Source organism: Phascolarctos cinereus, unplaced genomic scaffold (assembly GCF_003287225.1).
Source record: "Phascolarctos cinereus isolate Bilbo 61053 unplaced genomic scaffold, phaCin_HiC Scaffold_4;HRSCAF=312, whole genome shotgun sequence".
NCBI lineage: Eukaryota > Metazoa > Chordata > Mammalia > Diprotodontia > Phascolarctidae > Phascolarctos > Phascolarctos cinereus.
In genome coordinates this window covers 718,170,900-718,187,608 of record NW_027555847.1, presented here as the reverse complement: position 1 = coordinate 718,187,608, position 16,709 = coordinate 718,170,900, and the positions used below count along the sequence as shown (strand labels likewise).

Genomic DNA, 16,709 nt, shown 5'->3' with positions numbered 1-16,709 from the left:
TCTGAGATTCTGGGAGGGGTAGGTGCAACGATTTCAACCCAGGATCTGTTGGGACCCAGTTATCCATCCCGTCTTCATACATAAAGCGCTGCGTAAGCGTTAGTTATGATTAATTATTATTATTGTTGATGTGCGACCTCGGGCCAGTCTCCTCCCCTCCCTCCTGAAGCCTCAGTTTCTTCCACTGTAAAATGGGGATAACTTGTGCCTGCTCTGTCGAGTAAAGCTGCAATCACTGGGGTCTGCATGAGACACAAAGTCTTCCACTCCCCTGGATCTAAAGCTCCTTTTCCAGATAACTGAGGGCAAGGGCAACTTCTTAATGCCAAGTGCACACCCCGCCCCCACCCTGGAGTCGCGCATGCTCAGCTTCCGTTCTGAGGATGGGCGCCGGGAGTTGGGAGGCAGGGGGCGTGGTCCAAACCGTCAGGCTCGTGGCAGGGGGCGGGGCTTCATGGCCCAGGGAGGCAGGTAAGGGAAGGAAGCAGTCACCGAAAGGGGGCGGGGCTTCCGGAACGCTTCCTGTCTGCACCTGCGCCGTAGCTCCGTGACCCCGGAAATGGCGGCACTGCCCTGAGCTGTCACACCGAAGACCGGCAACCGGCGCCGGGAGCGTGAGCCGTAGCTGGAGGCAATCTTGGCCTCTACAGGGGGTGGGTAAATGGAAGGGGAAGAGAGAAAGGAGAACTCCGGTCGTGGGAAGGAGAGGAGGGGAAGGAATAGAGTGAAGAGAGAGATGGAGGGATGGGGTCAAGGGAGAGGAGATAGAATGGTGTGGAGTGAAAGAGAGGGGAGGGGGGAATAGAACGGAGTGAGGGAAGAGGAGAGGGGGGATAGAACGGAGTGGAGGAGAAGGGAGGGGGGATAGAACGGAGTGGAGGAGAAGGGAGGGGGATAGAACGGAGTGGAAGGAGAGGGAGGGGGGATAGAACGGAGTGGAGGAGAAGGGAGGGGGATAGAGCGGAGTGAGGGAAGAGGGGAGGGGGATAGAACGGAGTGGAGGAGAAGGGAGGGGGGATAGAACGGAGTGGAAGGAGAGGGGAGGGGGATAGAACGGAGTGGAGAGAAGGGAGGGGGGATAGAACGGAGTGAGGGAAGAGGGGAGGGGAATAGAGCGTAGTGGAGGGAGAGGGGAGGGGGGATAGAACGGAGTGGAAGAGAGGGGAAGGGGATAGAAAGGAGTGGGGGAAGAGAGAGGAGGGGGGAATAGAATGGAGTGGGGGAGAAGGAAGGGAAATAGAACCGAGTAGGGGTGAGGGGGAAATAGACTAGAGTCAGTACTGAGGAAAGAGGGGACAGAATTAATAGGGAAAGGGGAAACCGAATGGAATGGGAGAGTTATAGAAGAGGGGGATAGAACAGTGGGAGAGAGGAGAGTGGAATTCAGAGGAGCCAGGAGAGAGGTGAAGGGGAGGGGGAGACCAGGGGGAGATAGAATGGAGTTGGAGGGGAGTCGGGAGGCAGATAGCATAGGCTGGAGAAAGGGCAGGTGGAAAGAATAGAGGAAAGGGACTGGAGTGAGTGGAAGGGAGATGGGTGGGGGCAGACTGGAGGACCTCAATCTGGGAGTGAGGGTCAAAATGCGGAGAGAGGAGGAGGCCCTAGAACCCCTTCAGTTTCTCCAAGGGCGGCTTCAGCCCAGTAACTCTTAGATCTGGAAGAGTCATTAGAGATCATCCTTCCCAGGCTCCCACTCCCCATTCAGTCAGTCAACATTTATTATTACTTCCTAATACTATGGAAGTTGGAGTCAGGACTTAAGGGGGTTCAGACCCCTATTGTATCACTTAACTAGATGGGAGCCTTTGGGCATGACCCTCCTCCTGCCTCTGGGCCTCAAATTCTCAGCATGTAAAATGATGATAATGTTCTTTGAACTTGACCTAACTCACAGGGATGCGGTGAGGAAAGTGCTTTTATCTAGTTTAAGGTGCTATAAAAATGAAGGTAGTTTTTATGAAACAGGATTTCCCTTGTACCAAAGTGGACCCCCAGCTGTTTACAGAAGCCATCTAGCCATCTGCTGCCTTGCAGTACTGCCTCCGCCCCTCCCCCGTGCCTGCAATGCACGTCTTCATCTCAGACTCTCAGTCAGCCAGTAAACATTAAGTGCCTCTTATGTGCTGGGCTCTGTACCAAGTTTCGGGGATAGAAAGAAAGCCAAAAGACCCTGTTCTCAAGGAACTCACAGTCTAACGGAGGACGCAACATGCAGAAACCTGTGAACAAGCAAGATGTATACAGGATCAGCTGGAGCTGATTCACAGAGGGAAGCACTAATTAATTAAGGGGGTCAGGCAAGGCTTCTTGCAGGAGGTAGGATCTTAGCTGGAACTCGAAGCAAGCCAGGAGGTGGAGATGAGGAGGAAGCACCTTCACACCAGGAGGGACAGCCAGAGAAATTGCTTGGAGTAGAGGAACAGCCAGTCTTGTTTGAGGAACAACCAGGAGGCCAGCATCTCTGGTCTGAAAAGACTGTGGATAGGGTACGACGATATAAGGTGTAAGAAGAATAGAAAGGAATGAAGGAGCCAAGCTGTGAAGAGTTCTAAATGCCAGACAGGGTCTTTGTCTTTACTTCTGGATGTAATTGGGAGCAACAGGAGTGTGCCGTGGTCAGACCTGTGCTTTAGGAGAATCACTTTGGTGGCTGAGAGGCAGACCCCCTCCCCCAAGCCCAGTCCAGGCATGAGGTGATGAGGGCCTGTACCAGGGCAGGGGTCGTGTCCTAGGAGAAAAGGGGGCACTTGTTCTCCAAATCTTGATTTTCGAGGCTCTGTTCTGCTTTCACCATCATGAAATCTCCTCTTCCCCACTCCCCTCAAATGACCTTCTCTAGACTTCTCTCTGTACATGTCGGGATCCTTTCCAGCAGATTGTAAGTGAGTTTTGCAGGTTTTGTTTTTGTAGCCACCGAATTAGCTCAGTGACTTGTGTAAGCTTTTGGTTTTTCTTTTCTTTAGTCCAGACCTGCCTTTGATTTCAGTGGTGTGGAGCCTTCCCAGCGTGCATTTCCCTCCACTGGTACAGATGGTCAGCTGTTCTGCCTTTTGTCATTGAGTTGTCCGGGGCACTAAGATTAGGTGACTTGCCCACAAAGCTCCTGTGAGTCAGAGGTAGGAGTCTTCCTGTGTCCTGGGGCCAGCCCTCTCTCTGCTACATCCTGCTGCCTCTTGCCTTCTGCGTCAGTCAACCAGTTGACAAGTGTTTATTTGGCATTTACTGTGTGCCAGGCATTGTGCTGTTGGCTTGGGAAGGAGGGTCATAGGAGGAGGCTGAAAGGGCTCAGGCAGCTAGAGGGGACCTAGTCCAAGGCTCTAACTTTACAGATGAGGAAACAGGCCAGAGAGGAGGACGAAGAAATAGTGGGAGACTCCTGTGGAGGAAGATTATCAAAGGAGGTCCCACCATCATAAGTGCTGAAGGGCACACAGTGTCATTCCATTTCATGGGGGCATTATCGCCGTCATACAGATGAGGAGCAAGGGCTAAAGAGGTGAATTCACTTCCTCAGGTTATTCAAGGAACAGAGCTAGACTTTGGACTTGGGCCTTGACTGCAAATTGAGGCCTCTTTCTCATCATACTTTCTGCTGCCTAGATCCCAGAGAAGGGAGTGGACTAAGGGGAGGCTGGCAGTGTTATTGGTGATGGGAGCGGACTGCATCGGGTGAGCGGCTTTGGACTTTTTGAATGTAAGTCCCTTGAGAGCAGGGAAGCTGCCACCTCCATTAATTACCCTGCAGTTACCACCAGTGCCGCCCCGTTGGGTCATAGGACCATAGAGAGAGAGTCAGAGGTCATGGGGTCCAGCCTTCTCATTTTATACATGTGAAAACTGAGGCACAAAAAGGTTTTGTGACTTACCCACAGTCACACAGCTGGTAAATGCCTAAGGTAGGATTAGAACTCAAGCCTTTTGGATTCTAAACCTAGTGCTCTCTCACTGTGTCATACTGCTATGGGCTCGTATCTCTTGTCTTTTGTAGGCCTGTTAGTAAGCGCTTTATTTTTTGCGTGTGCCAAAAGCAACGGGGACCCTGCTGCTCGGCTCTTGTTTCTTCTAGAGTCCTGCTAGAATGGCCTTCCAGCTTCTAGTGCCTGTTGGGGGGCTGGCTTTGAGACCTGGAAACGTCTGACTCCCAGTGTCCCAATGTTTGTGATTACTGGCTCCATAAAGTCTTTCCAGAGTACAGGGGGTTGCTTTGTGTGGGCATCAATGTCCTCATTGTATAAAGAGGACACTAAAGGCCAAGGTATCAAGGGAAGCCCCATCCATCTCAGAGTTCTGTCAGCCTTTCCCTGCTCTGTTGGCTTATGAGTACCAGTAACTCACATTCCTGGGGCAGCTGAAGGCTCCCTGAGGCCCTTCTCCCCATTGGCTGCAGTTTTCAGAGTTATTTGAGGTGGGCCTCTTCTGTTCTGCTGCAGTGACCCTGCTCAGACCACGTAAGAACATTTGGGTTTGGTTCTGGGCACAGTGGTATAGGAAGGTATTGACATGCTGGAGGGTCCAGAGAAGGGCAGCCAGGACTCTTCAATTCATGTCCTTTGAGAATTGGCCGAAGGACCGGGTGCGTTTAGCCTGGAGAAGGAGAAGGTTCAGGGGACCTCAGAGCTGTCTACATGTACCTGTCATGTAAATGGGAAAACCACCGGCTCTGGAGTCAGATGATCGGGCTTCCAATCTTGGCTTTGCCAATTACTGCTTGCATTGGCCTGCGCACGCTGCTGATCCTTTCTGGGTCGTACTTTCCTCTTCTGTAAAATAAGGGCATTAGACGAGATGCCTCTGAGGGCCCTTCAGCTCTAGACCCGTGATCCGTAGTGATTTTGATGGGGAAGCGGGGAAAAAAGTACCGACAGAACAAAGATTCTTGCCCCTTTCTGTGTCATGGACCCCTTTGGGAGTCTGATGAAGCCTGTGCGGAAGAATGTTCTTACATACATATAATAAAATACATAGGATTACAAAGGAAAAGGATTATATCGAGATACAGACATGAGAATGTTTGTTAAGACATTCACAGAGCCCACATGAAGAATGCCTGGTCTAAACTCCAGCCTCTGAGGTTCCTTCCAGCGCCAGTCCCGGGATCCCATGAGTAGACTCGCTGCCTTTGGCCCCAGAGGCCAGAAGTAGGAGCAGTAGGTGGAAATGGCAAAGAGTGCAGTTGGAGCAGGGTGTCAGGAAACACTTCCTGGCCGTGAGAGCTGTCTCGTGGCGGAAGTCATAAGCTCTCCCTCCTTGGAGGTCTTCAGACAAAATCTGGAGGATTACGTCTTGGGACTGATGTAACTGGGATTCTCTTTCTGGTAGAGATTGGCCTAGGCTGCTAAGGTCCCTTCTAACCCTCTGGCTTTATGATAGTTGTTCAAACCTTCCCTCCCCCCTCCATAAATCACTTTATTGAAGTCTTTTTTTTTTAAAAACACTGTAATCATTTCCTGAAATGCAACCCACTCCTCACCCCCTCTGGAATGCTCAGAAACATGAATGAGGCCTGACATTAATGATGAGGGCAGGTGACAGGGACTCAACACAGTCATTTTGTACATAAGTGAAATCCTGTTTACACAGGCCCATCTCAGAGCACTGCAGGGTTTAAATGGGCCTGGAAGCTCATCTCTGGGCTGTCTACTGCTGAGTAGACCGCGGCCCATCCGTGCCCACTCCTCCTGTGTGTGCCTTGGGTCTATATCTTTCTGTCTGTCCTCCATGGAGGATCAAAGGCCCAGAATCACAAGAGACCTCAGACACCGAGGGTCAGATTTAGAGCCAGAGTCCAGCCACACTCATATGATTAAAATAGAGGCTATTAAAGAGTAGCTCAGCCATGGGCACACAGGGGCTAAGTCGCAGAGCTGGGATTTGAACCTGGGTCCTTAGAGGCCTTCCAGTTCCCTTTGGTCCTGCCTTATTTTGTTGGGGCAGGAATCCCTTCTATTGTATTCCCAGCAAGTGGCTAATCTCCCTAGCTGGCCTCTGTTCCATCACTCACATCGTTAGAAAGTTTCTCTTGATGTACAAGTGCCTCCAGAATGGCCTCTGCAACTCCCCCCACCCCAGTCTAGTTAGGCCCCCTCTGGGGCCAAGCAGTACAAGGTGAATTCCTCTTCCCTGTGATAGCCTTTCAGATACAGCTATCCTGAGCCCTTCAGTCTTCTCCAGACTAAATATCCCCAGTTCCCCCGATCAATTCTCACGGCATAGTCTGAGTACCTTTCATTGTCCTGGTCCTCTGGGTACCCTCCTGCTCATCAATGATCTTCAGAAATGAACCCTACACTGCAGAGAAGGTTTGACCAGTGCATAATGAGACTATTGATCACCTTCATGGGCTACTATATGCCCCTCAACGTGGCCCAAGATGTTATGACAGCCTTCTTTCTTGCCCTATCACATTATTTACTTGTATTGAGCTTCAGCTCCACTAAGACCCCCAGATCTTTGTCAGACAAATGAGTAGCTAGCTTAGCCAGTTTCTTTAAACCTGCAAAAAATTTTTTGAACCCAAGTGTAAGATGGTTCATTTATCCATGTTTATTCATAAAATTCAGCCCAGTGTTCTAGCCCCTTGACTTTTTTTGGACCATGACTGTCACCCACTTCTCCCCTTCTACAAAGTTACAAAGTATGTGTGCCCTTTCTGCCTTTATCCAAGTCATTGATAACGAGAGTGAGCAGTAGCAACACAGATCCCTGGGGCACTCTCCTGAGCCAGGAATGACCGCCCTTTGGGTCTGGCCATTCAGGTGCTTCCGAATCTCTTGCAGTTTGCTCTCATCTACAGCACCCTCCCATAATTTCCACAAGAATAGCCTGGAAGACTTGCTTTACCCCTTCTCTCATCCTTTTCTCCAGTGTCGCCCCAACACCCTCTTTGTCGCCCTCATACGGAGTGTTGCCATGCTTTACTCACTTGGCTTCTGTGCCAGGCCCTTGTTCACATATCCTCTGCTTGTCTTCTTAAAGTCCAAGCTGGAGCTCGCTGCCTGGCTATCTGCATTACCTTCAGCAACTCTCGTTTAAGGTTTTCTCTGTGTCTTCAGACTTTCATCTTTAGAGGGGGCCGTAGAGAATTCGAGGCCAAACCCAGCCTGCCTCTGAACCTTGTTGACCTGAAGTCTAGGGCACATTGGAGATTCAGCTCAAGCTTTGTCTCCTTTCTCTCAAGTTTTACGATGGAAAGGTTGCCTCCCTGTGAGGTTTCCTTCATTTATACCCCAACAGCCAATGCGTCCTTATTGGCACCAGTCAGACCCAGCTCCGGATTTCCTCTGGTGGGGTTGAAGGATGACATCATTGAAGCAGTTCCTGGAGTCATGATCTGCCCACTCTGCTTGGCCTGTCCTGTTTAGATCTGTCTCTGCCTGCAGGACGTTGGACAAGTTGCCTACTTTCCTTATCCCTCAGACCTCTTACACATGGGGTCTTGGGAAGAGGAGGAGGAGGAGGGTGCCTTATAAGCCAGGAGCTCTCCTTAGGCCCTGCTGACCTCTCTTATTCTTTCTCGTCTGCCTTCAGGAGGAGGGGACCCCAGCAAAATGCCTGCATTGCCCCTGGATGAACTACAGATCACGGAAAAGGACCCTAAGACAGGCAAATTGAGGACAGTGCCAGCTCTGGTGAGCCGGGTGATGCGGGGCCCTTTAGCATCGTGCAGGTTTACAAGTAAAAACTCCATGACCACATTTATCCATATGGGGGGCGGGAGGGCTCCGCTGGTCCGGTGTTAGCTGGAGAGCTCTCCAGACCCAACTAAGTGCTCAACCTAGTGGGCGTCTTCCAAGCGCCACATTTGTCAGCCAATGGGAATATAAAAGACAAAAAAAGAGATAGTCTTGTCTTGAAGGAATTAGTGTTTTTGCTGGGAATTGGAGTCTGAATATGTGATCAATCAAAAATCATTGATTAAGTGCTGGGAATACAGACAAAAGTGAAAGCTTCTGCCTTCGGGGAGCTTGCACTCTAATGGGAGAAACCATAGGCACAGATGTGATTACGTGCAAAGTAGATACTATGTAATTGGGGGAGAGGATGCCTTGGGTGGGATGGGGAGCAGGGTGGACCTCATGTAGCAGGTGGCCACCGAGCTGAGCTTTGAAGAAAGCTGGAGAGTTGAAGAGATGGAGGGGGAAGCATTCCAGGTACGAGGGACGATCCATACAGAGGCATGCAGATGGGAGATAGAATGTGGATCCCAGACCAGCTTGGCTAGACGGAGAAGTGTGTGTAACAAGGCCAAACAGAGGGGTTGGTACTTAATCCTAGAGACAGTATGGAGCTACTGGAGCTTCTCGGAGGACCTGCTCCAGCCTATGTTCACTTTGGAGTCAGGGAGACCTACTAGGAGGCTGTTGTCCAGGGGAGAGGGGATGAAGGCCGGCCTGTGGGCGGTGGGCTCTGTGTGGAGAGAAGGAGCCTGATGTGAGAGGTGTTGGAGATTGAAATGATGAGCCAAGGTGATTGGTCAGTCAGGAGGAGCAGGGAAAGTGAGGCCGAGCACATGGGTTTCTGGAAGGATGGTGGCGTCCTCACTGGCAGGCGGGAAGGGTGAGGCAGAGGAAGTGTTTGCGGGGATCGAGAACTAGCTGAGTTTTAGACAGGCTGCATTTGAGACATCTCCAGGACATTCATCTTGAGATGGCCAAGATGTCCGCGTAGGGTAGGGGAGTCTGGAGCCCAAGAGAAAAGATCACCTGGGCCACCTCTACGTAGGTGCTGCGCACTGTGGGGGCAGAGGATGGGAAGAGAGCAGTGACAGCCTGAGACTCCGGAAAAGGCCTGGCGCCTAGTCAGTATGGGGGCATAAGGACTGGCTGGATGCTTAGAGGCCTGGCATTGGAGGGAGGAGGAGGAGACCCATATTGTCCGAGGAGGAAGGGGCTGATTTAGCCTGGCAGAGATGTGAAGGGATGTCGCGTGGAGAAGGCAGAAGCAAGTGCCGGGGGGTGGAGGTCCCAGAGACTTGTTCAGAGGGAGAGCCGCCCTGCGGGGCTGGCAGGCTCCCCCTCCTCAGAGGGGCATGACCGCCTGTCAGGGATGCCCAAGTGGAAGTGTCTGGGGGATGGGCTGGAGAAGATGCTGCTGAGGCCCCTTTTGGCCCTCCTGTGCTGTGATTTTGTAGGAGCATCCCAAGGATTGGGGACAGCAGCCAGTGCAAAAGCCTGGGGGCTGGAGACAGAGAGCTATGTGCAGGGCCCAGCAAGTGGGTCCATTTGGCCAGAAAACAGAGGAGTTTTTCTTAGCAGGGGCCTACATTTCAGTCATGTTCAGTCATAGCTCTATTCCAAAGGCTCATGTCCAGAATCACAAGACCAGAGCCACCAGAGGGAATGGGACCTGGGAATGCCTTGGCTCACAGGCGGGTCGGTGAGCGGTTTTCAGCCCAGGACTGTCTCGTGTATTCGGGAATGCCAACTGTGAGGCCGGAACCACCCCTGACCTTGCTGGGTTAGGAGTGTCCCAGCATTCACCTGAAGAACTGCGGGGCTATGAACATACTGACGGGGCTGTGGTGGGGAGATTAGACCAGAAAGGGGCAGGTGTGGGCCCAGCTTCCTGAGGGCCACTCATTTGATCCTTCCCTGCTCATGGAAGTCCAGAAAAGGGCTGGGAACCAGGGCTTGACTCCCGTTCTGGACCCTCTCTCTGTGACGCTTTTACATTTGGGGCATTTCTGGTTACGGGCCCTGCCCTGGAGGTGAACGTTCCCTTGTAACAAAGAAAGCCCTCCACCCAAACCAGGTACACTCTGTGGTGCATTCATGCACCTTTCTGCCCTCCTGGCCCCCCACCTCTCCACCTCCTCCTCAGCCCTCAGGCGTCGGGTGTCATGCCCTGGCCTTTGGCTTCCTTCTGGTGACCTTTGTCTGTTCTAGTCACACGTCTCATTCACTGGTTCTCCTTGTTTCAGTCTGCATAAGGTGAGCATTTAGTTACATACTGCACCAGGCATTGGGCTGAGAGTTAGGGAGTCAGAGACAAAAGAGAAGTCGCCCTTGCCCTCAGAGAGCTTACATTCTACTGGGACATGTGTACAGAGAAAGAGGTGGGAAATGCATACAAAGTAACCAAAAGGACCAGGAGAGACCTTCTCCAGGAGATCTCTAGAAGGGAGCTAGGGATTCTAAGAGGTGGAGGTGAAGAGGGAGGGCATGCCAGGCATGGGGTACAGCTTGGGCAAAAGCTTGGAGGTGGGAGATGGGTGTCACGTGTGCAGAACCTCAGTTCATCCGAGGCTTCCTAGGCTTGTTCACCGTCTCTCCATGATATGGCCCCTCCTCCCTGGGGGGCTCTCAGTGCCCCCTGTAACCATGATACCGTGTGTTGTTGAGCCAGGCGCTGGGGCTGTGCACCCTCGCATCCTGGTTCTGAGCTGATTCATCTCCTGCTCCTTTCTAGCATCTGACCAATCCCTGTGGCCACCCTGTGGGAGGGGGGAGGCCAGGAGGGAGAGTGCTTGGGCAGTGAGTCTTTACTGAGTATGCCCAGAGCCCCAGATGTGGTGGGGAGGTCGAGGGGAGGAGATAGGGAGCACACGGTCCTTGCCCTCAAGGCGTTGACAGTCTATTAGGAGAATGTGGAGGGAGACTGGTTAGGAAGAACCGGAAGTGTGCCTGCCTCTGTGTGACCTTGGGAAGGCCTCAGTTTCCTCATCTGTGAAATGAGGGGGTTGGCCTAGATGACTTGTGGGGGCCGTCATAGCTCTAGACCCAGGGTCTGCTGCATTAGCAGCAGAACTCAGATGTGGGGCAGGAGCGGCCCCCTGCCTGGGCAGCTCTCCAGGGAGTGGGCAGGAAGGTTTTCTTGTGGCCAGCATCGCCCTTGCTTTCCAGGCCTGCTGGCCTCCCCAGCTCCCCTAGGCTAGATTCTTCTTGGGTAGGAGCGCACGGAGCCAGACCCTGGAACGCTGTGGTGGCATCCCTCCTGCTTCTGGGTGACTCCCTTCCCCAGTGCAGACACTGACCTTTGGCCTTTGCTCACAGGGCAGCTTGTCCCTTCTGGTCCCTGGGGAAGCAGGGCCTTGTTCTGAGTGGGGCCAGTGTCGATGGTGGCCGTTGGTACCTGAGGCAGAGCCTTTCTGAAGTTGCCCCTTTGCTTCTTCTGAGTCTGGGGACAGAAACACTAGAAGGTGGGATGCAGTGGCCCCAGAGCAATCAGAGAGTGGGGGAAGGTGTGTGTGAATAGGACAGGCCAAAGTGAAGGAGGAGGGAGGGGGCTCACGGCCCCTTGGGGAATCCTAGCTCCAGAACCAGAAGAGATTTTGCAGAGGAGGAAACTGAGGCCAAGAGGGAGGAAGTAAGTTGAATCCAAACTCAGGCCCTCTGACTCTCGGCCCACAACACCATGCCATCTTCCATCTGGTAAGGCAGCATGGGCCAGAGGGAGGGACTGTTTCCAGAAACTGGTGGCACTTAGATTGGATAAAGAAGACTTAGGGGAAACATGGGGGCTGGCGTGGGGAAGAAGGATTGGCCGGAGCTTCTTGGCCTCAGAAGGCAGAGCTCAGAGCAGTGGGCAGAGAGGAGAGTAGCTCAGCGAGGCTCCCCCAAAGCGGGGTCATCCTCCGGGGGTCCTGGCTGCCTTGGAGGTGGGGGGGGGGAGGCTTCTGGTGGAGCCCAGAGGCTCGCTGATCAGGTGGGGTCTTGGGAGATTCCTTTTGGGCATGGACTCCATGGTCCCAGAGGCCTGTTCTTTGTGTATCGATGCCTTTAAGTGGAACTGAAGTTGGATAGCTCCTCTCTGCTAGCAGTGTATGGGCAGTGGGTCAGTGAAATCACTGGCCCAGGGCTTCTGGCATCTTAAGAGCTGAAGAGCTAGGGCAGAGGACGTGGGGCGGGCATGGGTGGAGGCCCGCCTGGCCTTGGTGACGGCTCCCCAGCCCTACCCCACCCTCTCTGCCTCTGTGGCCTCATGCTCTCCCCTAAAGAAGGCAGCCTCCTGCTTCCTTGGGGAGCAGAGAGAAGTGGGCTCACTTCTCTCAAAAGCAGGGCAGGGGCAGGCCCAAGGTCTGAAGCCAGAGCAGAGGATGGTCACAGGTCACAGTCCCCTTAGCCTGGTCCTTGCTGGCTGAGTGGCCAAACCAGGCAAGGGATCCTGACCGCTGGGAAGGGGCCTGTGACTTCCTCGATGACTGACCTCCCCCACGGTCCCTTGTGGTTCCTCAACCCCCTAGCACCCAGACCAGAAGGCCGACCGCTGCTTTGTGCTGTACAAGCCCCCGCCTGCAGACAGCGCCACCGCACGGGTAGAGGAGTACCTGGAACGGGCCGCCTTCATCGCTGACGACCTGGACTGGCTGCTGGCCCTGCCCCACAAGAAGTTCTGGTGCCAGGTAACAGCCCGTCACCTGTGCCAGGCACTGGGCACCACAGCGGGGAGAGGGAGGGTCCTGGAGGCACGGAGACCCGAATTCGAATCCAGCCTCAGAGAGGTACCAGCTCTGTGATCCTGGGCAAATCTCTTCACTTCGGTTTGCCTCAGTTTCCTCATCTGTAAAAGCACCTACCACCAGGGCTGTTGTGAGGATCAAATGAGATAATGTCTGTAAAGTGCTTAGCACAGTGCCTGGCACATAGGAGACGCTTCTTCCCCTTTCCCCCTCTTCTGGCACAGCTCCTGGATTTCTTGGAGAATTGTGAGGGTTTTTACCGGTGGTGTTTTCATTCCACACGCTGTGCTGATCATTAAGCAGCCAGTTACAGTGTGGGATTGCTGTGTCTCACAAGTCAGAATGATCAAACTAGTTAGGCGTGCTAACGCTCTTCATGTCGTTTTGTGTCCTGGTGCTTTTATTGAAGGTTCTAATTGTCTCAGTCAAGCTTGCAGTCGATTCTCTAGGGTTTGCTAAGTAAGTCATCCTCAGAGGCAGCGTTGTGCACCCTGAGGATGGCTGGCCTTGAATCTGAGGACCCAGGTTCAAATCTGGCCTCTGCTACGTCCTCCTTGGGTGACCTTAGACAAGTCACCTAACTTTTCAGGGCCATTTTTCAAATGGGGGTTGGATTAGGTAGATAACCCTCCAGGGTCTTTCCTACTCTAGATGTGTGGCCTTAATAATAGCACATGTCAAGTTCTTTGCATACATTATCTCAGTTAATTCTCACAGCAGAAGGGGAGGTATTTTCCCCATTTGGAGGCAACCCTGTGATTTCGCAGGGAGCAGGAATTCCCTCCACCAATGCACCTCTTCTGTCTCTTCCAGTCTTGGAGGTTGTCTGGGTCTGCCTAGGGTGACTCAGCTAAGAGGTGCCCGGCTCTGTCCTCTGCTGCCCCTCCCCCCCACTCTTTCTGCTCTGTTCCTCATCAGAGCTGTTCTTTTGTGGCCCAGGCCTGGCCTGGGCTCCTCCTGGGGCTCACGGCATCTTTGGACAGGGCCCAAGGGTCGCCTGGCTCCCTGCCTGTTCCAGCCCTGAGCCTCAGACGCGGCGGCATGGGCTCGACCCACCGCCTTCATCTTGGTCCCTGAGCAGGTGATCTTCGATGAGACTCTGCAGAAGTGCCTGGACTCCTACCTGCGCTATGCCCCCCCGCAAGTTTGATGAGCTGGCCACGCCCCCCTCGGCAGTCAGCGAGATGCAGCAGCGCCTCCATCGCAGCGTCTTCCTCACCTTCCTCCGTATGTCTACACACAAAGAATCCAAAGTGAGTGTGTTGGCCTCTCCTCCTGATCACGGCCCTGGGGTGCCTTGGGCGCAGGGGCTCGGGCGTCCCAGCCTTCCCCTTTGTCTGTTCCTGGCCTCCGTTCTGGGTCCGCTCTCGGTTCTCCTTGGCTTTGGCCAGGTTGGCTTTCCTCCTCGAGGGGGTCTTTGGGCGCAGGGGCTCGGGCGTCCCGGCTGTCCCCTTTGTCTGTTCCCGGCCTCCGTTCTGGGTCCGCTCTCAGTTCTCCTTGGCGTTGGCCAGGTTGGCTTTCCTCCCTGAGGGGGCTTTGGGCATGGGGACTCGGGCGTCCCAGCCGTCGCCTTTGTCTGTCCCCAGCCTCTGTTCTGGGTCCGCTCTCGGTTCTCCTTGGCATTGGCCAGGTCGGCTTTCCTCCCTGCGGGGGCCTTGGCATCGATTCTGGGCTTTCTTCTGCTAACAGAGCCTTTGTCCCTCCCTCCCCCACAGGATCACTTCATTTCCCCACGTGCTTTTGGGGAGATCCTCTATAATAACTTCATCTTTGACATCCCAAAGATGCTGGACCTGTGTGTGCTTTTCGGGAAGGGCAACGGGCCCCTGCTGCAGAAGATGATAGGTTCGTAAAGCATGAGAAACGTGGGGCAGGGGCAGGGGATGGGCCACCAGTGGGCAAGGGGACGACTCCGAGACTCGGGGTCTGCAGACCACTGAGTTAGAGGCAGGAGTGCGTAGAGAGCCAGCCTCAAAGCCTGCGAGGCCTGAGTGCAGGTCAGCAATCTGCTGACTGTCAGCGAGGGCCAGGCCACATTCTAGAGGCTAGAGTCACTATTGTGGGGCAGTGGCTGACCTGCATTTCCTCGTGTGGGAATGCCCTGGGCCAGTGAGATCATGGGTCTAGGCCCAGGGAAGCCCTGACTGGCATGTAGTGTGGTAGGGGCAGCCTGGGGTATTGGACAGTCAGGAAGAGCTGCTTCCACAGCCCCCGTCTTGCATATCCTGGCTGGGTGAACGTGGGCCATTGACTTCAGTGTGCTTCCTGGAGCTGTGATTTCATCGGCGTCGGGAACAACTCGGGGACCAGCCTGGATGCCACCTCGGCCTCCTTCCCAGTTGTAGACATCATCACTGGGGTCTGGGGGGCTCTAAAGAGGACTATGAGACTGATCCTTCTCTGGGGGAGGGGAGGTGCTGCTATTTCTCCTCCCGTGAAAGCCTGGTGGGTGTAATGCCTAGGAAAAGGAAGCTTATTAGTAATGAGATCCATATAGGAGGAGAGAGGAGGAAAGGGGGGAAGGCCTGGAGGCCAGGGGCAGCTGCGGGCATGGGAAATGGGCACCAGCACAAGTGCATGAGGGAATCAGTGCCCCTTGGTGGCCGGAGTGTTGTCAGGCACTTTGTGGATGGCAGCCGCGCTCAGTCATCACCCTGGGGTGGGAGTTGTGGCTGTGGCTGGTGGAGCGTGGCCAGAGCTCTGCCCTCCCTTGTGAGAGAGACCAGAGGGCAGCAGGATCTTTGCAGTCTTCTGGAGGGGAATTTACACGATAGCTCAGGAGACCCTAAGGCTTGGCTCTGAAATCGAGGTTCCTTTATTCGGCTGCCTAGGGGGAAGGTGCCAGGGACTGTCAGGCTGCGAATGTCTGGGAGTCTCATCTACCCTAAAAACAGCCACACCAGCTGCTTATGAGTGTAGCACGTCCCTGCAGCTATGTGGACCTGTTTCCTCAGGTCTACGTGGGGATGACAGTAGCCTCTACCTCTCAGCATTGTGTAAGGATCAGATAAGGAAATGTCTGTAGAGTCTCTGGAGCAAAGCTAGCTGGGAGATACACGTATAGAGGTCAGCTGCTAGTATCATTAGTCAGGCTGTCCCTGTTCTTCATTAGAAACAGACAGGAAAGGCCTGGTGACGGCAGTCAGATTAATAATGGGATGGGCTATGCCAGGGACCTGGGGACCTGTAATCCCACTGGGATGTGGGTCCCCTGAGGCCACCCTGCACAGAGAGGAGAGTCTGGGCTGAGGCCAGGCCCCACGCTCTGTGTCCTGCTGCCTCTCCTCACCCTGAGGCTCTTCTTAGGGCCTGTGATTTCCTCCTGGGACCTCAGCTCTATCTGGCCCCGGGTCACCCAGGCAGTCTGTGTCAGAGGCAGGATGGGAGCCCAGGTCTTACTGAGTCTGAGGCCTGCTCATTAGCCCGTCAGGTCAATGTGGTTATACTCTGTCTTTACCTCTGCTGTCACCTGCCCTGGCCTGTGCTGGTACTCCCCATTGTACAGATGAAGAAATTGACACTCAGAAGTCAGGTGATTTCCCCAAGATGAGGGAGAGCTCCCGAGCGCCACCCCCTGCCTGTCAGATGAGTCAGTCACGAGCATTCACTAAGTGCTTACTGTGTGCTAGGCTCTGCAGGTTGTGTGTCTGAGGGCACCAAAGCCAGCCCCTGCCCTCCATCCTCTCTGCCCTCAGCCCCTGTGGGGGATGGGGAAGGCAGATGGGGAGTCTGAGCAGGCCTGGCTCCGTGATCACCGGGGCCCTGCGGCTGTGACTTACTTACCTAGCACAGTCTGGCCTGTTCCTTCATTCATCCCCAAGCATCCCTGCAACAGATTGCGGGGATGTCACAGCTACCCAGACTGAATTCCTGGGCCTGAGCTGCCCAAGGGCAGAGGAAGTCAGAATGGAGCTTCCCTTCTGGAGCCTGGGCCTGGCACTGGGTGAAGTGACCCTGGCCTCTCCGAATGCCCCAAGGGCTCAAGTCGAGCCAGACTGCTGGGGTCTTCCTGGCTTTGCTCGCCCTTGGGCCCACTAGAACTCCTGCCTGTTGCCAGCCTTTGGAGGGAGGGATTGTGGGCTCTGTGAAGCATTCCCAAAGGCATTTGGTCTTTGAGGCTCTAACCCTCCCTGCATGGAGTAGGACCCCCAGGCTTGGCCTCGGGGGCATATTCTGAAGCTGGGGTAGGGCTGAGAGAATGCTCTCTCCCTCTTAGGAATGAGGGCTTGGCAGGAGGGCATGGTGGTGGCCTCCGGGTTTCTTAAGCAGCAAGATCATATCTGCTTGTTTTCACACCATCCACGTCTGTAGA

The 16,709-nt window shown here is 54.1% G+C and overlaps 1 protein-coding gene across 1 annotated transcript in view; it reads left to right on the top strand.

Annotated features, from left to right (window-relative positions):
• Positions 1-517: 517 nt before the first annotated feature.
• Positions 518-16,709, top strand: part of ASCC2 (activating signal cointegrator 1 complex subunit 2) — a 38,937-nt gene continuing 22,745 nt past the window's right edge. The window contains 6 exon segments of the mRNA XM_078154405.1: positions 518-653; positions 7,528-7,628; positions 12,182-12,340; positions 13,479-13,532; positions 13,534-13,650; positions 14,113-14,242. Of these exon segments, the coding sequence (XP_078010531.1) occupies positions 7,548-7,628; positions 12,182-12,340; positions 13,479-13,532; positions 13,534-13,650; positions 14,113-14,242 (541 nt within the window). The 5' untranslated portion in view covers positions 518-653; positions 7,528-7,547.